Source organism: Telmatherina bonti (assembly GCF_933228915.1).
Source record: "Telmatherina bonti genome assembly, chromosome: 11".
In the NCBI taxonomy this organism is placed as follows: domain Eukaryota; kingdom Metazoa; phylum Chordata; class Actinopteri; order Atheriniformes; family Telmatherinidae; genus Telmatherina; species Telmatherina bonti.
In genome coordinates this window covers 31840435-31864494 of record NC_136629.1, presented here as the reverse complement: position 1 = coordinate 31864494, position 24060 = coordinate 31840435, and the positions used below count along the sequence as shown (strand labels likewise).

General features: G+C 38.5%; 1 protein-coding gene across 1 annotated transcript in view; it reads left to right on the top strand.

Moving 5' to 3' along the window:
* The window catches only part of LOC306762169 (serine protease HTRA1A-like), a 34092-nt gene extending 11060 nt beyond the window's left edge, over window positions 1-23032 (top strand). Inside the window, exons 3-9 of the mRNA XM_079248582.1 lie at window positions 134-338; window positions 17176-17370; window positions 17451-17483; window positions 17578-17692; window positions 19416-19473; window positions 19622-19717; window positions 22533-23032. Of these exons, the coding sequence (XP_079104708.1) occupies window positions 134-338; window positions 17176-17370; window positions 17451-17483; window positions 17578-17692; window positions 19416-19473; window positions 19622-19717; window positions 22533-22701 (871 nt within the window). The 3' untranslated portion in view covers window positions 22702-23032. The remainder of the gene's footprint in view (window positions 1-133; window positions 339-17175; window positions 17371-17450; window positions 17484-17577; window positions 17693-19415; window positions 19474-19621; window positions 19718-22532) is intronic.
* Window positions 23033-24060: the final 1028 nt, after the last annotated feature.

The following is a 24060-nucleotide window of genomic DNA, read 5'->3' as shown; positions in this document are numbered from 1 at the left end:
CACATACTTTAAAAACTTTACAAGTTACTTTGAAAACTTTACAGCAACTTGGAGAAATCGTGTTAAAAGTGAAGGAAAAAGTTGTAATTCCCTCTTTCTTTCATCCTCCTACTGTCCTCCTCTTTCTACACAGGATGACTTATTCCAAGCGGGAGGTGGCTGTGGCCAGTGGCTCTGGGTTTGTTGTGTCAGAGGACGGCCAGATTGTGACCAATGCCCACGTTGTGGCCAATAAACACAGAGTGAAAGTGGAGCTAAAGAGCGGCGCCTCCTACGATGCCAAAATCAAAGATGTGGATGAGAAGTCAGACATCGCGCTCATCAAGATTGACGCACCGGTCAGTCAAAACGCGACACAGATACAGTACTGCTTCGTGTCTTCAGAGTGAAACGATGTACAAGCTTGAAGACCCATGAATTGCACAGTTGTTTTTATTTTTGTAGTTGCTTTTCTTACATAGACCTCCCCTACGCAATCATTTGAGATACTGAAAACTGTGCTAATTCTGTAGTATAGTTTGAAAGTTTTAATCTAAGCGCTAACCAGCAGAGATTCTTTTCAAGTTTATCATTTTTGTTTCTGTAAACATCAAACAAAATAAGCTTTTCTTTTTGGCCTTTGTTATCCCCCTTTTTGTGTGCAAGCCTATGGTGTCATCCTGCTGGGTGAAGGTTTATTAAACTGAAACCTACTGAAAACAAAAAACAACTAAGCAAAATGCGCTGACTCATGCTAAGGAAAACAGTTTTTTAATTATAATTTTTTGACCCATTAGAAGTGTACGAAGGTCCATTTCTCTGCAGACACGATTTGCTTCTTTTTGTTTTGCTGGTTTTTGTGCTGAAAACTTCGCACAACAGACTGTAGATGGCAGCTAAAGAAATAATTCTACTATAAATGCTCCTGAACAATCTGTAAATAAGACCTGAATACTGCTTACAAGTAGTTAAAATAGTCATTCAGTCTGGCTTAACATCCAGATAAGAATGGGATTGATCCTCTGACAGAATTGAACGAAACATTACTATTTAATAAATTTAAAAAAGAGGTAAACTGTAAAAAGAATAGTTGTTCACCTCTTCATCCCTACAATGTTAAAGCAACAGTAATATCAACTATTTTATGGAAGTCTTGTAGCTGAATGCTACAATCTTTTAGTCACCTCTGAATTTCTTTCAGATTTCAGACCCAAATAATCACATTTTGGTTTGTTTATTCATCAAATCCACAGCAATTTAAAGCAACATTACGACAGAACTTGACCTACACTGATGAAATAACCCAGCACATTTACCTGACACTAAGGTTGCATTGATAGTTAAACCGGAAATGTAAACATATTCATTTAGACAACATATTACAAAACTGAAGATCTGAAAACCAGACTAACTCAGATCATGCAGTTGGAGGGACAGGAGACTGACTCCTGGCACATATACTCACCTTAAACTGGCCTATGCAACAATGCTCTACAGCTCCATCTTTTTGTAAATGCAGTAACATCTGAGTTTATATTAACAGTCAAATTCCCAAAAAGCTGTTATCATTTATGTATAATTTTGGTAAGATGACTTTTGTGACTGACAAGCAGCTCATTGAAGCAACATGCCAGCTCCCCGAGACATAAATCATTTCCTGATCATCTTTAGAAAAAATCCTGATCTTTTTAAACTGCAGTAAAAGACAACATCTGTGCAGTAAAATTTGACTATACTTATACGTACGATGTTCTCCCACAGTCAGATAATTGATGTTTTCGTGGTTGCAGATACTGTAGACTTTGGACTCTTGTGTATGTATATTGGGACAAGGACAGTGATCCCAATCAGTGGAGAAGATGAGCTACAACTGGGCATAAACGTATTTTCTGTTAATTTATGGAAGCTAATAACTTCCTGTGACTCCAGAGAATGAGCAAAATGTGCTTAAAAATTTAGGTTCTACAATTTTATATGCAAAAGCCTTTATCACAACATTTACAGATGATTCTTTTGGTGCACATTTGTTATTTTCTCACAAGCAAGCAAGTAGAAAGATGAGCACATTTTCTGATGATGCATCCGCTAACAGTACATTAAAGATCAGGGGGACTGAAGTTTGGCATGAAACTGCTGTAAACCTAACAGAGTGAAACAGAGACGTAAAGTGAGAATGCAGGTGCAACCAGATGGGTTTTTAAAAGACAGCTGGCTGACAGAAAGTCCAGATCCTGTCAACGTTCAGACGCAAGCTGCAAAGCCATCAGACAGATTGACACGATTCCTCTCAGGGAGAAAACTGACAGAGACAATCACTTATTGTTGACAGGGGAAAATTGTTTGTATTTAAAGGGAAAACACTTTTCTTCACAGAACATCTGCTTGCCACATTTTCTCTCCGGTTCTTCGCATGTATCGGTCTGATTTCATTTGTCTCTCTGCTGGACAAGAGGGATCCACGTTGCATGTTAATCACAGCCAGTCATGTGAGGAAATGCCTGGCAGGAGGCCAGGGCCTGCTGACCGCTGAGTGCATTGTGGAGCTCACTCTCATGGCTGGACGACACAGCTGAAAAGATGTTCGTGACTGCAACACAAGATGATGACAGAGATCTCCACCTCTGAAAGGGACCATCCTATTCAGGTTTTGTTCGACCAGCAGAGTTACAGAAATGAGCAGTGACAGATGCTTTGTGTTTGCTCATCCTTTGATAAAAAAATCTTTTCCATCCGTTGATGACCGGTCCGCTCGTTGCTCTCGAGGCTTTCCGGGTTGTTTGCAACACATGCGCACATTATGTTCGGCCCCTGCAGATTCAGGAGCAGCGGAGGCTTTATCATATGGCAGCTGCTTTTTAATGGATAGTTGTTATCTATACTTTATTGTGAAGATGTCCTTGTTTAATTCACTTCTTGTCAAACTAATCTGAAGCATTTCTCTGCACGTCATAGTTTATATGGTTAACAAGAGGTGGTTGTAGCGCTGAAGCAGCTTTCCTCACGTGTCAGCCAGATGTATTTTGGGTGCGAAGCTGACAGGAAGTTCATTCATAATCATCATCATACGTTTTTCTTATTTTAGAAAAGAGAGTTCATAGCAGTAGGAAGTCTGAGTTGGTCACCCAGACAGTGATGAAGTCCCAGACGACCTGTGGTCACTGTGGAAAATCCACATGATTTAGTTGGCAGTGGCATTTTTTCAAACACTGGTGAAGGGGGGTGGGGGGTTGAGCATGTGTGTGATAATTGGAACTAGCGAGATTTAATATGTGGGGAAATTATAGGATGAGTGATTTATAATGAAAGGGGAGCAGGGCAAGGTTTTCATTTGTGTTTAAAGGGTAAATATAGTGATACAAACCTGCTTCCACAGTGTTTCATTTCACCACCTGAAAATAAAAATGATTCATTTAAACTTTAAAGTATTCATTCCCTTAAGCTGGGGTAGGTAATCTTGTTCAGAGACATTGTTTTTTTTTATTCTGGGTGAAGTGGTTCCTCGGCCTGATAGTAGTCTGTACATTTTGTAATCATGAACAATAAGAAATATAGTTAAACCCCTCAGTGTACTGTAAATCTGTGTAAAAAAAAAAAAAAAAAAAAAAAAAATCAAACATTTGGACCAAAATGAAGTTGTTCATTTCTTATATTTTGTAAACTTCTTCTCCCGGCTCCCCTCCTCCCCCTCCAGCAGCACATACCTGATAGCCACACCCTGCAAATAAACAACATGTTAGGATGGAAATACAAAGTAGTGAAGAAGAAACTTGGAAGGCAAACATGGCTGATAAAATGCAGGAAGGATTTCCGGGACCCGGCTCGGTTTATTGGCCTCCTCCCACTAAACAGCCGAGAAAAGTATGGAGAGAAATTTGTTTCTTTATTATCCAATCAAATAAGTTAGATTTGAAACCAAAAATGATTTTTGAGAGCAAAAAAAAAAAAAAAAAAAGAAGTGAGAATCAAATTTTTTTTGTAGAGATAGAAACAAATTAGGCTCAAAGAACACTGATGAGCAGGGACATGGTTGTCTGCTAGTCATGGCTGTGTGCTTGGAGCAGCAAGCAAGGCGTTATAATTCATTACTTTTGTTATTATTGTAAATGTATGACTGGTTGTGGCCAACGATATGTAGTGCAATTGATGACTTTTAGGATAGATTTCAAGACCAACAGGCTATCAACTTACCTGCAAGCAGGACAGCAAGAAAAAAATGGGTGAAACGCAGAAGGCGTAGCTGGCGCCGGAGCCAGGTGAAACCAACCAATAGAAACTCTGCTCTCATTCACCAGCGCAGGCCCCACCCATCAAATGAAGTTAAATTCGCAACCAAAAATTTAGAACTTGCCAGCAAAGAGGACTGATTTGCAAACAAAACTTTATAACTTGTAATGTTTTTAACTGTAAAGAGAAAAGGACTTATTTTTATGCACAACGGTTTTAATTTTTGACTTACAAACATTAGTTTTGATTGAAGTTGGAGAAGTATGCTTTCTCAAATATATAAATTTTTTTTAATTGGAACCTAATTTGTTTCTATCTCTACAAAAAAAATTTGCTTCTCACTTTTTTTAAATTTGCTTTAAAAAAAAATCCTTTTTGGTTTCAAATCTAACTTATTTGATTGGATAATAAAGAAACGAATTTCTCTCCATAAAGCTCGCAGTACCCCAGCTTTAAGCACAGATGCTGCAGGTAACAGAACAATTTCAACATAACAGCTGGAGTCTTCAAGAGCAAGTTCAAGTCAAGTTAGACATCGTCTGATGAAATCTGTGAGCACTAGTTATCATCATGTGTCCAGTACTCGGACCATTGAAACAAGACAACTTTCTGCAACCGTTAACTCATCAGTTCTAGCTTAAATGTTCGGATCAAGAGATAACGTTTCCCAGGACAGTCAAGTATATTATATATTTTAATGACAACAGAGCTATTGTAATTTGCTGGAGAAGATCATCTAACACAGTGACAAAGTGCGCAACGAGTTCTTATTCCAAGAGTGTCAAATACTCTTGCTTGGTTTTTTAGTCAAAGTAGCTGCTGCCTCCACTATTGTCTTCAAATGTTTGTTGATGCCACCATAAACAAACCCTTTAGGTTGTGTCAGTTCTGTTGTTTTTCTGCTCTGAATCACGCTTCCCAAGTCAATTAGCTTTAAGTTTTGTAACAAAGATTAAGAATTGGCTTAAAATGCATCTTGTTTTTAATGTTAGCATTACAGGCTGCTGACAAAAAGCTGTAAATTACATCCATTCATCTAAGTTAAAAGAAAAAAAAAATTTTTTTTAGTTAAAACATTCTTAGTTAAAACTTCTCATGGTTATAAATATAATTTTCTATGATTTTTGATCGGTGGTCAGTGAAATTGTGATGAGTGCTGTAAATATTCTGATGTTAGATGCCAGAGGATTCATGGAAACCAGGAAAGTGTTGCAAAGTTGTTTATCCATAAAAGCTGCGTTCGCTGAGACAAATGGATCTAATTCATGTTTCTGTTTTTGTCTTTTCATATTAGAGCTTTAGTTTTAATCGGAAACCGTGTCCACAAGCATGACTTGGACCATTTTCTGTCAAAATTACCATATCTGGCACTGAATATCTGGCACTCTTTCATCTTGCGTTCTCCCCCTCCATCCCATTTCCCATTTGCTGTCGCTTTCCAGTCCCCGCTCTGGTCCCCACTCTGTTCTCTCAGAAAAAAATTGATTGCAGTCAACGTCAGCACTCAAGAAGAAGCCAAAGACAATCAATAAAATTATACAATGGCACAATTGTTTACGAGTGAGAAAGTTTAAAGTTACGTTTCCCTGACTGGAAAGACTTGCATCTCTTTTCTTTTGTTTTCTTTTTCTACATGAAATTGGAGTTTATTGGTAGCAAAGCCCAGTCCGTTCCCTGGGCTGTGGTTTACCCCTCAACTCTGGGGAATGCATTAGTCTGTCTACAGCAGCTGGAACTTCAGAGGGAACGGGAAGGGGGGAGAAAAGCGCTGCACTCACTTGTTCCTGTGCTGAAAGTAAAGAGGGGGATGGGGGCAAGAGAAAGTAAGCCAGACAGAGAAAGAGATGGTGATGCGGTCAATGCCTGGAAAGTGGATCCATATGTCTGGAGGAGTTCTGTATTAGCTAATAAGCTAACAAGAGCAGTGTGTGATGTTGCAGTAGCTCAGGAAAGATAGAAGGCATTGCAAATTTATGCTCAGTCTTCTCGTTTTTTTAGTTTGGGTGCGTTCATGTTTACCTGGAACGTGGAACTGATGTGAAAAACAGCTGACATGGAAGGATCTTCATGCTGACGGACTGTGACCCTCACCACAGTGAAGTCTTGGAATGACTTTGCAACAGTCAAAAAGGGCAGAGCAAGGAATTTTCTGCATCGTTTCTCATCAGTGGCATGACTTGTGCCATTATTAACACTGTGTTTGGATGCTTAGAAATGCAGATGAAAGCAGCTTGGCTTCGTTCATCCTGCAGTTTTGGGATTTTCCCAGATGACGTTAGCTTCACCAAAATCTGAATTCACTTTTTAAAGATATGGCCACTGCAATGGATGATCAGGTTCTTGATGTGATGAAATTTCCAAAAATCACTTTCCGTGTGTTATATTTATTCCATCTCTGTTCATACAAGTCAAGTAGGAGTGTGTATATGTGTGAAAGTTGTAACTGTTTCAGTTAGACTTGGATCAGGATTTTACCTTGACAGTTAAATGATAATTAGACATCAGATTTGCAAACCAAGATTTCCCTCCAATATTCTACACACACATGTAAACCTGTATATATAATTTATTTATTCTTTTACATGTGTTTAGAAAAGGACAAAAATAAATCATGAAGACAGAAGTGGGTGTCAGAAGACTTATCATACCAAGAACAATGGCAGATGCTTCCCAGATGAAAGCCAGCTGTGGTTTATAAATGAAGGACAGCTGCAGCTTGTGGCAGATCATACAGAGCATGTCCAATTTATTAAAATCATGTGATTACTCTATATTTCTGGATTTTTATGAGGATGTGGCTGATTATGTGTGGATAATTCCTGAGGGACGAGAATCCGATGTGAAAGGACAGGAAATAACTCGAACTGAAGAGAATGACTATCAAATAAGATATGACTAGAAAAAAACAAACGTCCAATTTAAAAAAAGGACCTTGAAACCCATCAAGTAAGTAGACAGTATTTTTTTTTCTTGTAGCCTTTTCTTAGCAAAAAATATCAAAGTTAAAAGATTAAAAAAATAAACTGTAGCTTTGATCTTCAACAGACCAAGCTAGCTAACGGGTTTCCTTAGTTTAGCCTTAATCACAATCATGATTAATGGTCGCTAAACAATGATGTGATATTAATCCCAACATGCAAATTACACAAATTTTGAAAACTAGTTTTTTTTAACACGATCAAAGGGCTAAAATTGTGTCTTCTTCCAATGGACCATGAGCTGCTCATAGCATTCATATACAACCGCTGCAGTGGAGGTTTTAATGCAACCTGTTGCTGGACTTTTCCAACCAAATGTAAATGTGTCCAATGAGTTTGCAGTGAGCTAACTCTTCAAAAAGTTTATTTATAATTAGACTAGCAACTGGTTGAAACACCGGTTAATGTGAAATCCTGCTAGTTCTGCTAAACAGGACAAGGAGAGGAGAGGTTTGTTGGTTTCCATAGATGATGTGGCACTACAATGCAACAGTATGTTGTGCTCATTCAAATGTTAAGCTGAATTTAGCATCAGACATGTATTAATATAACATAATAAATGGAGCCATGAAGCTGAAAGCCTGAAGTTAATTGGCTCATAAATCCTGTTTGCAAATTGATATTTACAGTCTAATTCAGAGGTCGCTTTTGTCTACTTCCATCAGAAATTGAGGACATATTTCTTTAAAAGTGGCTGCATCTGGCTTTAAATCTGTCATTTCATTCAACTGTTGTCATACCAATGGATGAGTGATTGCCTTTCTCGTCATCCTCAATTATTTTATTTTATAGTAGCAAAACTTCCCTGATGTGACCCATTTGGTCCACAGAAACAATGGCACTATTTGTTTTACCCATCAGCTACTATTAAGAGTCTCAAACCATTCTTTCTGGGAAATTTGCCTGGTGCTGGTTTGGACTGGGCTATTATTGGAATATGTGTGTCTGTGTTTATTTGCAGAGAGGAAAGAGAAATAAAAGGCCTCCATGCAACCATGCGCTCTTGCACTGATTGCATGATTATCCATATTTACAAACAAAAGCAAATTTATAATCAATTTTTTAAATTCAGAATGTGTGTGTGTGTGTGTGTGTGTGTGTGTGTGTGTGTATGTGTGTACGTGTGTGTGTGTGTGAGTGAGAGTGCATTTGACAGCTCAGCAATGGAAAGAGATGGCGTGTCATCCTTTACAGAAATGGAGGGGAAATTAAACACATCCTCCTCCCCTCCTGAACCATCTATTCTCCTTCATTCCTGTAATCACAATGGTTCCCATGCTCAACGACGCAGTTGGTTGGGAAAAAAGCCAAGGAAAATGGACACACACACACATGCACCCACACACCAATTTGCCCTGTTGGATTTTTATGCACTTTGTCTTGGCCTACTTTCTGGCTTTTCCAGAACTGATTTCCAGGCCTGCAGGACAGACAGAGTGTTTGGCTTACCAGCCAATGATGTCACTTCAGATGTGTGTGAGTCATGAAAGTAAAGTTTCAAAATAATCACGGCTTTGGTCAAATAGCTGATAATCAACTGTTCATTGATGCAGTATTGGCTACATGTTGCTTTTATTTTTGGCTTGGAACAAGACTGGTATGTTTCTTTGGATGTTTCTTTATAATTACTTTCTGCGCAGTGACATTGAAACCTCCTGAAGCCATTTGTGTTGAAGGTTAGTTGACCTAAATTGGAGAAAAAAAATCTCATTTAGATAGCACTGCACAGCAAAATGCAAAGTTTTCTCTATAAAGACTCAGGTATATTCAACATCTATCTAAAACAATGTTGCTTTTGTATTGTTTAAATATACTCTCAATCTGCTAACTTTATTCTCCACAACTGTGGCTTCAGAAAATTGTCCAGACAGGCCTTTAATATTTAAACAAATGTGTATTAGAAATAGATATACTTCATGCCTTCATTATCTTTGCCAGAAAAGTCCAAGCAGTCATTAATTTCCAATTAGGTTTGAGGCCAGCAAAATTTATGGTCTCAGGCACTGGCTCATAACGTCGTTATACTGAAGTCATGAAGCCTTCTAATGGCTGCAGTGACTTTAATAGAGAGGAAGTCGGATTGGATGGAAAACACAGGACACTCAAAACTTAGACGGAAATTTCACCCCGTGTTTTACGCAGTTTTTAGTTATTTATCTGTTTTCTGCTGCTTATCTGGTGCCTGACCACAGCATCTGAAGGGTTCCCTGAGAAGTCTCTCCCCCAGAACCACCTCTTCCAGGAGAACAGCACAGTGAGATGTGATCACGCCTGCAAGTTCTGTCTGCTCTGATGCTTTCTAGTATTGGCACATGTCTAAAACACGTCTCATGGGTCAGAAGCCATCCTGATGAAGCAGCTTTTATAACAGAGAACTCTTCCCAAAGACGGAACTCATCCTATCCTTACGACTGGAAATTTACTTGTAAGTCCACGTTAGTGTGTTTGTGATGGCTACCTCATGTTTTAAACATCTGTTGGGGTGTCTATTGCACATTTTTTAGAATGGCGCAATATTAAAAATTACCAATAGAGGCAGTGTGGGGTGAAAAACTTATAATGAAATACCATTTATGATGTACCAGCTTTCCCTTTTTCTTATGTGATCTTAATATCAACCAAGTGTTAATCTCTTTTTTTTTTTTTTTTTTTTAATTTCTACATGCTACACTTACGTGCAAGCAGTTATGAGAACAATCTGCCAACAACAGAGCTAGATGAGCTCAAATAGGAGGATACCCTCAGTCTAAGAATGAACCCAGCCGTCCTTCACAGGATGTTGTTTTCAGCCATTTTTAATCACAATCTCATCTTTCTGGGCTGCCCACAGCTCGTAGGAGTGTATAAAGGGTTGTAACTAACATCAACTGGTAAATCTACAGCCTTTCCTTTCAGCTTCGCTCTGCAGCGCCTGCATCACTGTAGACAACACCCCAGACTCAGTTTCTTCTCAGTGACTGCGATAGGTTTGTTTTTGGAGTTTGGTAACCATGACAACAGCAGCCCTTTAACCTCATTAAAGTGTGTTTCATAACCCCAAGACATTATCCTTGTGTTCAAGCCTAAGCAAAACTTAACCATAGAGTTGACAAGTAATGAAACTCAACAGTTTTGTGATTCAACCAAATGATTTTGTCCAGTAAGTTGTGAAAGGCAGGGTTTTGTCAATTTAATATGAGAATTGTTTTTTAAAAAAAAAAACTTGAGTCGCCTTAGTGCCAAATGTATATTGTCCTACAGAGTGGACCTGGTCACTCCCGAGGAGGTCAGCAGTTTGCGTGTGAATGAAAGCAGGTAAAAGAGAAACGAACTGCTTATGCTGGCTGAGATTTCCCAGAAGAAAACAAACACATTAGAAATCATCTCCTCTCAGGAGTTCAAAGTTTTGTGGTGTCTGACCAGAAATGAGACGCCTTGCAGTCCTCTTGGGCTTTCACGCAAAGCTACATCACTAAAAAACTTTCAGACATATGTTTCCTCTTAAAAAGACGAAAAACCTTCCGCACAGCATATGGAACCCATAGTGGTTTCCGTACTGGTGTCAGCAAGGATATGGTTCTTCTACCCAGTCTGACTTGGACACCTACAGAGCAAGGAACTACTCAGTAAAGCAAAGACTGACTTTTAGCTTTGACTGTGAATCTGATGAACACTTACCACTGAATTGTTGTCTCAAATCAGTTACAACGTTCACTTGCATATCAGTATTTTTTGTATTCATGCCAAGCTTGTGGAAGCAGGCACATAAGTGATCTTCTGATCTTTTGACTTGATGTTATGTGCTGCACGAGCGTGCCGAATCCTGCCTCATTTTTATCTGCATTAGCACAACCTCAAGGGCACAAGTTCAGGCCCCAGCTGTATAAATCCTTTACCTTCAAGTACTTACTTTTCTTAAAGGCTCTTTGCTTTGGATTCAATTTAAAACAAACAAAAAAATAAAACTGGAACGTTTAAGTGACTGCAGTTGAACTTATATACAGTTCCTGACCCGACAAATGCTTCTCTGTGTGAATGTGTGTATTTTAAAGTGGTTTGGCTGTATATCTAAGCAGTGCCAGGTGTGTGGGTCTTAATTTATAGACTTCTGTTTGCAAGGGTTCGTGCCCAGGCGACCTTTTTCTCCCCCTCTTCCTCTTTGTGTGCTCACATGGGCCACAGAAAACCATCAAGCCACAGTCCATCTAAGCGTAAATGGAGTTAAAGTTTGCACCTGGTCGAGCCATAAAATGGTACTTAGTGTAATGGCTTTGAAATGAGGCTCCAAAAGACCAAGGCTGTAACATTAAACAATGATAAATCTCCATAGAAACTCTGCATGTCTTTTCTCAGCAGCCTGTGCGTCTGCCAGTCTTCTAGTACCTTTGTAAGGATGTTGGAAAATTGGTCTGCGCGCACAAGACATAAAGTCATCAAGAGATATGTAGGGGGAGAAACTGGAATTGGTCTCAGCTCAGGATCCTCATCCTGCTTTAGGCATGGCAAGTTTATTTGTAGAGCACCTTTCATGTGCAAGACAACTCAAAGGGCTTTACATACAACAGCAACAAAGCAGAAGCAGAAGAGACAACAACAAACAGCAAAAATCACAATAAAATCATCAATTAAATAAAACCAGATTGAAGTAAGATCAGTTTAAAGTTAGCGTGTGGATTTCATGCATAGGTGCATGAGAAAAGGGATGTTTTTAACCTGAATTTAAAAGTGTACTTTTGGTTCCACTAGTTTGTAGCATAACAGCTAAATGCTGCTTCTCCATGTTTAGTCTGGACTGGTTGACCTGAGTCTCTGGATCTGTTTTGAATCTTTATCTAAAGCAAACAGAGTTGTTTCGCCCCCCCTCCTTTTTTCAATCTGTTACATCACTTCTCTTTCTTATCTAAACTCCTAAGAATGTGGAACACATTGCCTCTTTTGTAATGTGAAAGTATAATCTTCTGTGTCATCAATGACATACCCAACAGAGCAAAAACCTTTGCTATCTACATGCGCCACTTCAGATCTGAACGGATTGAAACGTCTCATGATAGGCATGTTGTTTATTTATTTCATTCACACATTTTTTTTAACCTTTTTAAAAACCTCAGACACCAAAATTGGGGATTTTGGGGAATAGATGATGTCAAACTGTGCCAACATGGCTAGTTTGAAGACCGCGTCTGAACTGCCTCAGTTCAGTTCAGTTCAAAATACTTTATTTGCCTTCATGGGGCAACTGAAGAGGACATGACAGCAAGGGTGCTATTGTGGTATTTTCTGAGCTTTCTACAGTGTTACAGTGTTGAATCCTCATCAGACATGTGAACGACACTGTTTTTTGTCACCTAAACGCATGTTTGAGTTTGAGTTTGAGTTCCAGCACGCTCTCCGTTCGGTTTCCATGGCGACGAAAAATGTGTCGTTTTAGAGAGTTTTTTCGACTTCGAAATCCTTGTGACGTCCCGGGGGATAAGGTTCGGTGATTGGTTACCTTCTACTGGTTAACAAGGGCATGTACAAATACATCAGGCGGGTGGAAAACGTGGGATAAAGTTATTTCCAACGATGGCTGGTGAGTTTACCAAAGAGAGACATCCTGCTGCATTCGTTGCTGTGGGTTGCTGTTTTCCACTTTGTTTTCAGGGTCTGATTCAGGTTCCAACATGTAGGGCTGTATGCTATGTGTTGACATTATATATATATATATATTTTTTTTTTATTGAGTTCATATTAGCCTAATCCTTCTGTTTATGAGATGTTACAATGACGGCGAAAGCAGGTGCGGCGCGCGCTCCCGATGTAGCGCGGTGGCAGGAGGCGGGGCTTAATGTGGAAGAGTCTCAATCCACTCGTTTTGCCCACAGGCTGATCTGACAGCTTACAGAGAGGGTCGGTCTGAAGTAAATAAAGTGATTTGTGACAATAACAATCCCAGCCCTTCTGGTCTCAGAAATAAAAATAAATTAGCCTGAAATGCACGTAATAGTTCCACTTTAAATAAAATACAAAACAAGTCACACAGTTGCAGTCAGATTGAAAAAAAAACTTTAAAAAAGTCATAAAAAACACAAGTCACTTGAGAAATACAGTCATTTAAACACTTTAAATATGCTTGTATGGAAGTACCTTTGGCTTTCTGAGGTCTGAGATGGTGCATTTGGATGGACGGCAGAGTCCACGTCCTGAGGTGAGCTACTCAAACTCCGGATACAGAATGTGCAACGATCCCTGTAAAATCCTAGTCTTTGTTTGTTTAGTTCATTTTTACTTTTTGTTCTATGATTTGATGGAGAAAACTGCAGCTGCAGGCTTGCAAAGCGATGTTCACATCCATCCAGAAAGTTTTCTTTTGTGCATTTGTTCATCTTTACTTATTTTTCACCTGCAACACATACTGATGTTTACACATCTGGACAAATCTCACAAGTGTTCCTTTGTGGTTGCAGAGATGTACTGATTTCATTCCATTTTTCAGAACTAAAGAAAAGTATGCATCTGACTCGGCCTTTTATGGTCTTAAAACCCTACTTTTTCAGTTATGAGCTGGATTTTGCCGACATGAGCTGCGTGTGTGACTTGTCTCACATTATTTTAACTCTCTTCCTGTGGTTTTTGTTGTTTCCTTCTCCTACCTTGCCTCTTTATTTTAACCGCAGCTATAGTGTAGTAAGGCTGCATCTGAAATAGCACGGTGAGTCACTTGGGTGGTCAGGACAGGCAGACTCACATGGCGAGGTGATTTTCCACTAGCCAGATTGCTGACTAGTAAAAATTAGTAAGTGATATGTAAGCTACAGAGTCTGCATGTTCCATGTTTGTTCTGCCTTCTCACCTAGGTTCTGGCTGGCCTGGCAGCCAGCTGCTGCATTTTACGCGTTATATTCATGATTTTTCTGAATGCAGTGTGAGTTTGCGTGGGCGTCTGTTTGGTAAAGACCTCTGTAAGCAGCAAACAGCCTCCATTTGTTAAGCACGGATGTTGTTAGGAGTCACCAAAAGTCAAAGTAGCAACAGTCACCATGACACAACCAGTATCATTAACAATCACCGTTATGAAAGCAGAGTCCTAAATGTCTTGGCAGGGACTGGCAGGGACTGGCATCCACCTGACGGCCACTTTCTCTCAACTGTATGTGAGTGTGTTTCACTCCTCCCTCTCTCCATCTGGTTATACTCTTATCTCGAATGAAGTGTGACAGGAGAAGGAGAGCAGTGATTATACACACTGGTACTCCTGTTTTAGGTGCCCAAAAAGCACGATTTCTCTTCTCAGTTTAGTGTTTGTACGCATTGTTTGGTGTTCAAGTGAAGGGATTCTTTTGGTCATGTATGTTTGTACTTGCTTGTGAGGTGGAAAGGTTCTTTTCCTCAGTTACAGCCATTTGCTAACTTTGTCATCATCTAATAATAACTTCACCTTCAGGGATCATTTACTTCTTGGTTTCACACACTGACACAGAGTTAAAGAGTTTTAAAATGAAAATACACTAGGTTATGAATTAGGTATATTCTGTCTGTTTAGATTGTAAATATGTAGATGTCTGTGATTAGAGAAAAAATAGCAAATATATGCATAATTATGAATGAGAGCATAATGAACAGTGATCATTTTGTCTTCGTGCACCCACTTTTGGGCTCCTCTGACTCCTTTTTCTTACCGGAGTAAATAAACGAAGACATTGGAGGAATGGTTTGAATGTGTCTTTGCTTTTTCATGTCCTGTGTACGGACTTGTCTAGAAATGGCCCTGCATGAGCTCTGACTTTAGCCGGCCCAACAGAGATGATTCAGGGAATCAAACTGTCACTGCAGACGGATATGTCTGTAGAGTTTCCACTACCCGCTGAAACAAGCCCAAACTGAGCTGAATGTTCTCATTATTTACTGTTTATTTGTCAGTTTTCCTTCATCTGTGGTTTGCAGTGCTTTAAGTCCACCAAATAAACTTTTGCTCTTTTTTTTCTTTTTTTCAGTTGACATTTTTGGCTCTCTCTCATCTCTGTGGTGCCGAGGGAGTCATTTTCTTTGTGTGGGGTTCTGTTTAGAAGACTTGCAGTTCAGCTGTAATTATCTTCATACTGTCCACTCATAAAACACATCATCTGGCAAAGTCTGATGCTCAGCAGAGGGACTGCGTTTAGAGCAAGACCGAACTTTACATCCTTTTTTTAGTTGCAAAACTCGTTCTCTTATTTACTTGCTTTGCTGACTTATTGGCTAACTAATTTACAATTTCCTTTTCCACAACATCTATTGTTGAAAATGTGCTGATTTTCTGGAAATTTTGGCCCCATTTGGACCGTATCCCAGCCATCAAAGAGCAAAAGGCAGAGTACAAATGATGACTTACAGAATGTAATCTGAAGGGTAATAATAACATACTTGGGTGGGAACAGAAAGATTAAACAGCTTCTGAGCTGAGGGGTGAGGCAGTGCAGGTTTTCTGCTGTAATAAGACATCACCAGTGCGTTATACTAACAGGAGGAAATAGTTGTCTCTCTTTCAATTGCTTAAATATCAAAGACTGTAAGCACTGGAACTCAGGCTTGATGAACTGCAGCATCTTTGCAACAAGTCTTTGCCATATTAGTGAATCACTTCGGCCCCTAACAGAGTGTTTCTAAAAAAAAAAAAAACACTCACCAGAACAAATTTAAACTTGAAAACTCACCTGTTTTGATCCCCAAAACATGAACAGCTACCAGGACAAACAAAGAACAGTCACAGACACATACAGACACAAAATCTTTCATTTCTTGCACATCTACAATGTGACTTAATGTGGTCACATAAATAAAATATATATTTAATAATTCTCAGCAATAAACCTAATCTCACATCAGCAGGCATCAGTTTGGTTAAGAATGTGTATATTTAGCTCATGCGTTTCCCGTTTTTTGTTGTTTTGTGTCATCATAGGGTTTGAGAAGCGGCTGATATGTGAGGTTGTTTGCAACACCCTCAGAAATCAGCAGAAACAACATCATGTTGGACATAATCAAAGAACAAAACAAACATTTACCAAGACAGTGATGCTGTTTTTGCCCTTATTGGTTCATTCAGTCATCAGATATTTAGAATGTCTCGTCTTCACTTTTTCTTACATATATATTTTATATGAACAATGTCAAAACTTCCAGAAACATTTATTATATTGAGCTAAAAATAAATAAAGCTACAGTGAAGCCGGCAAGTCTGCAGCAATGCAGATTGAAACAACACTTTCATTGTGCTGACTGTGGGGACATGACACAGGGCCTTCTTTGCTTAAATCTTAAAAATCTACTCAAATAAAAGTAAGTAAAAATACTAAATTTAAAATGTACTTTAAGTAAAAGTCACTTAGTTACTTTAAGTAAACAAAAGACGAGTCATAAATCCATTTCAACATTGTTTTTAATAAGTTTACAACAGTTTATTATAGAGCGCAAACGCACACACGTCTATGCATTTTTATTACAGTGGGCATCGAACGTGATTGTAGTAGATTGGCAGCAGAGATGGACAATCATTCCGCTCCGCATAACGCCTGTTCAGGCTGTTGTTTCTGCCCTGTATTTTATTTTTTATTCAGTAACAGGGAGGGTTTCCAATGTACTGAAGTAAAATAATTGGGTCAAAATGTACTTGAGTAAAAGTAAAATTCCCCATTTCAAAAGCTACTTGAAGAATTACAAAATACTCACAAAAACTTCTCAGTAACGTGAGTAGATGTACTTCATTACTTTCCATCTCTGGATCTGCATCTCATTTTAATCATTACTTCTCTGCATCTACAAGGCAGAAACAGGCATTGACAGGAATGTTCTTTCTTTTATCGCATATTTGATCTCAAATTAGGTGTACAAGCTTGAAAAACCAGGTAAAATACAAGCATTTTATCTAAAGAGGACACTGAGGTGTGCATCAACCGTTGTGGACCAACTGCACAATGACCTGCTGGCTAAAACATCTCAAATGTCTCAAGATCTCTTCATCGTGACCGTGTTGTCCCTCTCTGTTTTCCTCTTGCAGACCAAGCTCCCCGTGCTGTTGCTGGGCCGCTCATCAGACCTGAGACCGGGGGAATTTGTGGTTGCTATCGGCAGCCCGTTTTCCCTCCAAAATACAGTTACTACAGGAATCGTCAGCACCACTCAGCGAGGAGGCAGAGAGCTGGGCCTTCGCAACTCTGACATGGACTACATTCAGACTGATGCCATCATTAATGTAAATAATAGATAAAATGAATGTATACTTTTCTTTAAATAAACACAGATGATAAGAGGAGATATGTTTTTGGTTTACAGTATGGCAACTCTGGAGGGCCTCTGGTGAATCTGGTAAGTCCTCTGTTTCATATCGGTGACATGCTGACCTGTTAAAATCTAGTGATTCAGTTTGTTACCAAATGTTAACTGAGCTTTACTGTGTTAGGATGGTGAGGTGATCGGGATCAACACTCTGAAAGTGACAGCTGGCATCTCTTTTGCCATTCCCTCAGACAAGATTCGACAGTTTTTGGCTGAGTCATACGACAGGCAGTCCAGAGGTATGAGCACTCCGAGACGCAATTTATGACATTTTCATTGCTTCTTTCAATCAATGAGACAAAGTGTTTGAGGTAAAAAGTTGGGCTGAGGTCCCATTTGGACACAGAGTAAAGAAGCCATAATTCAGTGTACCTTTCTGGCCATTTTTGTTTTTCCTCTCTTCGTGCTGTCTTTGAGATTTATTCGCTCCTTTTCGAGCTTTAATCAAGATTCAACGCGGCAAATAAATTTCTTTCTTTAACTGCTTTTCAGCCCTTACCTCACAGTATATCTTAGGCCTGTAGATACTCCACATGTGTTCTGCATGTAGCTGCCAACTCCTTGAATTGATTTATCCAAATGATGATTTAACACAATAACAAACTGCCCAAAATAAATGATGAAACACATCAAAATGGAGGATTTGGATGTGCCAGTCCAGCCTCACATTAAACCACAAGAAGATACTTTGGTCAGTTCACAGAACAAAACTCGCATTCATTAAGCTAAAAACTACTCCATTTACACAATTACTTAATAAATTTGAAAACATTATTTATTAAGCTAAATCTAATTTCTTTTAAAAAAAATGTCTATGTTGTTTAAAACTGATTTTTATAAAGAAACTAAATGTTCAGTGAAGGATTTCTTATCATCATCCTGAATTTAAACTGAGAACACCTCGACTTTATGGATCATTTGCTTAAATGTAAAGGATTTATGTGCAGAAAAGACCAAAAGCATGACTGCAAAATGCAACAGCAGTTGGTTACTTTTTCTTTTATAAGTAACGCAAGTCGAGATTCTCATAAATAAATAAAGGGAACCCACTTTCAACTGTGAAAATTGATTTATTTAAATGCAAGCTGTGATCTTTTCCATTACCTAACTAAATAGATGTTCTGTGTAAACCTAAGCGAAGAGTGAGACCAAACAAAGAGAAACAGTGACTGGGGGAAGCTGTAGCTCTGGTGGTGTTGTGCTTCTCTTTTAATCACAACACTACTGGTTCTGTCCCATAGTTTCCATTCTATATGTCAAAATATCGTTGAACAGGAAATTAAACTCCACACTGCTGTTGGCATAAGCTGTTTTTGGTTCAATGCTGTGCCACATGAATGTAAAAAGACGGAAAACAAAACTAACCCTAAAATTTAAAAAAATAAAAAAATTTTTAAAAAAAGCTGAGTCAAATTATTTTATTTTATTTTATTACATTTAATAAAATTTTGAGATTTATTTATTTATTGTTTTTGTTTTTTTTTTAATAATAATTAATTGTCCATTATTCTGTAATTATTATATAAGTTTGTGGTCATTGAGAGGAAGGACTTTTTTTTATCTTCTTTATCTGGCTTCTTGAACATGCCTCTGGCTGAACGGACTGTTCTTTCCTCACTGTGTTGTGTACATAGGCGGTTAGGTATAGGGAATTCAGCAGACTGAGCAGCAGTTCAGTCCCCATCAGAGAGCCAGGACTTGATCAGTTAATATTATTATTATTATTATTATTATTATTATTATTATTATTATTATTATTATTATTATTATTATTATTATTATTATTATTATTATTATTATTATTATTCATTCTGTTAAACAGTTTTGTTGTGATGCTGAACTGGATGTGCAGCTGTGCAGATTCTTGCATGAGATGCAAGACGATGCAATGAGACGTGATAATGATGAAACAGTCTTTTCTGAAGTATCCTGACACTTTCCCTCTGTGATGCCCATCTTCAGGACGAACAGATGCGAAGAAAAAGTACATTGGTGTGAGGATGATGACTCTTACTCCAGCGTAAGTTGTTTACTTTATTACAAACTGCCATCAGTGTTGCTAATTCAGGTTTATTATGTTTAAACATAAAGAAACTGCATCATTTTTTTTTTTTAAAGACAGAAATGGTACGTAGTAACAAAATTCTTTCTTTGGTTTTTACCCCAAGGTTGGCCAAAGACCTGAAAGCTCGACTCCGTGACTTCCCTGACATCACCTCAGGAGCTTATGTTATGGAGGTCATTGCAAAGACACCGGCTGCAACGTAAGAAAGACACAGTGCTCGCATAACTTGGGCAAAAATGACTCATTAGAGACTAAACTGTAAATTTATGATATTTTACTGAGGTGCAGACTTAGGTTTGACTGTCTCTGAGGTAGGGGACGTTTTCTTTGGCCTTTAACGTCTCACATGTGGACTTGATTTGCACAAGAATCTCGTCACTCTCCCTGCAGCTGCTGCTTGTAACGCAAATAAACTCTATATTTCATTTTCACTCCTAATTTCATTACTTTAGTGCAACTGTCAAGAGACACAGAACTTCCTTCACAATTGTGTTATGAGGATGTAAATTCATGGCTCTCGAAAGCATGCCAGAAGTTCCTGACCCTCTAAAATACTCCCCCCTCCTCCCATAATCCCACAGTCACAGCCCACTCAAATCAGCCACCACCGCATCTCCAGTAGAGTGGGGATGTAGGAGACGCTGAGGTCAGCATTTCCTTTAAACCTAATGCAGAGACATTACTGGCTGTACTGTGGTTTTCCTGCGCCTGCTCACCCAGCCCACTCTGGAGTGGCCCTCGTCATAGTTTACTCATTGCTTAGATGGCAAGGTCTCTGCATAACAACATTTCTGTGGTTCCTTTTATTATTCCGTGTTATTTTCTAGGCTGCATGTTTGAGCTTTTGATCTCGATCCGGGTTGCGTTGGTTTACGGCTTTTGGAGCCGTGTTGTAGAGAAACCTTCTATTCCTGTGCTTTTGGGGTTGTTAGAGCAGCTGAGAGTAATGACAGAAATACAGGAATTCAGATGTGTTAATGGGTGCTGCTGCAAGTGGAGGTAGGGTGATCTGTGTTTACATGTGGCTGTGATTAAGCAGCTGCTTTTGTGATTTGCCTTTGATATTGCTGCTGGTTTCCACGTTGGACTGCGATTTACTCGGTTGTTTTTCTGATCATGTGTGCACATTTGGCCAAAGTGTATATATGCATATTTTATCTGTACAGCACTAAAACCTGTTAACATAATCACATGATCATTATTACGCCATCATTAAAATAGTTTTAAAATGAGTTAATTGATTTTTAGATCGTATTCATGTAAAGCGCTTTATCACATCTGTATGTTATCACATTAAATTTCCTATCATATCATCATTTCCTATTTTAAATGTTGATTTTTGTAAGCTTTAATTTCCCTTGAAAAAGTTATGTCCCTAATTCTTAAAATACAATACAACTTTATTTATAATGGCACTTTAAAAAACAACAATGTTGACCAAAGTGCCACATTGTGGTGGGGTTAAAAAGAAACAGAATAAATAACATACATTAGGACAACTTAAAAAATTTCAGACATCTGAAAACAATCAAATAAAAGAAATAAAAGCAATCAAATTAAAACAATCAAAATAAAATCAGATCAAAAAAGTCAACTTATTGTGCGGAAAGCCAGCTTAAACAAATGGGTCTTCAGTACAGATTTAAAAACATTCTTCCCAAATAGGGCTATGGAGTGCTTTTGCAGGGGAATGAACAGCAGTATTGTGGATAAAATGTTAGTGAACAGAAACATTTCAAATTCTATTAAGTGTATCTTGTTCTCTGCTTCTGATGGAAAGACGGAAGAAGGTCTTGCAGTTGATACAAACCATGAAAGTCATAATGACTGTGTCTGTGTAGCTAAGATATATGACAAAACCCAGATCTGGGAGGACGACCAGATGACATTCATCACAAAAAAGAAGATTGCACCTAAATTCATTCGTTCCTTCATTAGTTTTCTTAACTGCTTCGTCCAATTAAGGGTCACTGGGAGGCTGGAGCTTATCCCAGCAACCACTGGGCGATAGGCAGGTACACCCTGAACAGGTCATCAGTCCATTACAGCGCACCTAAATTACTCTTATGATTATATAAACAAACATCATTTGACCCAGTAAATGAAATTGAGATCTGTACAATCCTCAGAGTCAAACACGGTGGGGACATCTTTCTATGGGGATTTTTTTTTTTTTAAACTCATTCTGAGAGGCCAGTTCATATTGCACCATATTAAACTTCATAGTCATTCAGAGACGTGGCAGCCCTGCAACCGATTTGGAAGAAGGTGCAGGAGTTGTTTCAAGGACTCTATGTGAAAGTGTCTGATCTAATAAAGAATGTAAGCTGGAACGTTTCTGCTGGGAAAAGGAAACGGTATCCCAAGCTTTATGGATCATTCCCATAAAGATTTGAGGCTAACATTGATGCCAAAAGGGGCTTTAAACCTCCAGAGATACAGCGTCCTAGCAGTAACATAGTAACATATACCCATTGTCTTCACATGCGAATGGAAAAATTACTTCCTGTCCAAAAGTAATGAGATTTGTATATATTAGATTCCACTTGTCCCAAATGACCAGAAAAACATGTAAACATATTAAAAAAAAGTGAAAGCTCTGGTCTTAAGAAGAAGATAATTAAAGTAAAAGTGTAATAAGTTTTTTTTTCAATGTTATTATTCTGATTAAAATGTGGAAAACAAAGTGTATGAAAACACCTGTGCATACTGTGTAGATATAGATTTATATATTTGTATTTATTAATATAAAATAACAGAAAATTAGCTAAGAGGGATCAATGGAAGATGGTATAAAACAGCCGAAGTTAATGAACGGTTTTGTCAGGACGATGCCCTACACGTTTACAACATTACCATCCAGCTGACTTCATCATAGGCTAAAACTCTGGCAAAACATCATATCACAGCTACAAGACAATCTGGCCTGGAAAAGATTTTACTGTGATCCAGGCAGCATGTGTTTGTAATTTATGCAGCCCTCATAAGTCATCTCCTTTTCTTCTATCGTTCAGTGGTGGACTTAAAGAACATGATGTCATCATCTCCATCAACGGCCAGAGGATTTCGTCAGCAACAGACGTCAGCGCTGCCATCAAGAGGGACGACACGTTGAAAATAGTTGTGCGACGTAGTAACGAGGACGCCATACTCAATGTTGTTCCCATGGAGATTGACCCTTGACCCTCCATAAATCACACTGCAGGAGCTGGAGTGAGGTTTAACTTATCACCAGCGGACTTTTATACTGGAGAGGACTTCGACTGACATGCCCTCCCCCCCTGCGGCCAAAGGCCCAGTGGCACCACAGACCCAGAATTATTCTGGCTTTGCCTTGAAACAAACGACTGTGCAGATGCTTTAAAAGTAACTCTGTACTTTATCCTGTGTGTTTCCACTTTTAATCTTCCATGGTTTGATCAATACTACTACTGTTTGGTCACAAACATAATGATTTTATTGTTTTATCTACTTTTTTTTTTTGTTTCATTTTTTTTTTTTTTTAAAGCTCTGTTTTCCCAAGTACTGTAGAATGTTTTGACTAATTATGTGATGTATACTGAGAAGAAAATAAACTTTTTACCTTCATGTGTTTTCACATTCGGTATGCTGACTTTTTCTTTGTTGACCCCTTTTCTTTCAGTTCTATTCACACAAGAGTGCACAGCTATTTTCATTTTGGCACTGCACTGACATTTTCTTCATGCCTACAGGCTAATCTAAACATTAATCCTACCCGTTATCAGTTTGGCAAGACGACGTATCCGTAAGGAATAATAAGACCATTTTTGCAACCATGGGGTAGTAGAAAATCACTTATCCATTTATTTTTTTTACACAGAACCCTCCACAACTGCTAAGTTTCCCCTTGGCAGACCAACCAGTCTGCTAGGCAGCACCTCCTATATCTATTATGAGGCGCCACCCTCTCAGTTCAATAAGCCAATCACCACAGATTTGTGAAAAGAACCCAATCAACCAATTATTCACAAACATGATTATATTGAAAAAAATCTCACATTCAATAATCCAGAACATGAACTAATAATTCACACAGGTTCAACATTTATGACACTTCCCAATGCTCATCGTTATACCAACAATCACTTCCAATCAATTATTCAATAAAGAACAAGACCCGCCCATGCACACTCTGCAGTAGCAGTGAATGTAGGCAGGCCCTGCCAGTGAAGAAAAGCTATGTCAAAAGGGACATTTTGAGACATTTTGAAAAGGAATGATTGACATTACTGAAAGTATAAACATAAACAGAATGCTTGGTAAACATGCACAAGCGGTGCCTAAAAACTTCAGGAGCTAGTGCCTCCTCACAATCAGTTCATGCTTTCCTCTAACCATGTTCTAACTTTATTTTTCCCCAGAAATTAAGTTCTGCCTCATTTGAACAATTTTAACTTCCTTAAAGACTGATTTATATCAGAAAAGGTCCTAAAGTGGGAACAAGAACACATACTGCTTTCAAACTGCACTCAGGGATTTGTCACTGTTTTCTTTGTGTAATTGCACAGTTCATGTAACCTT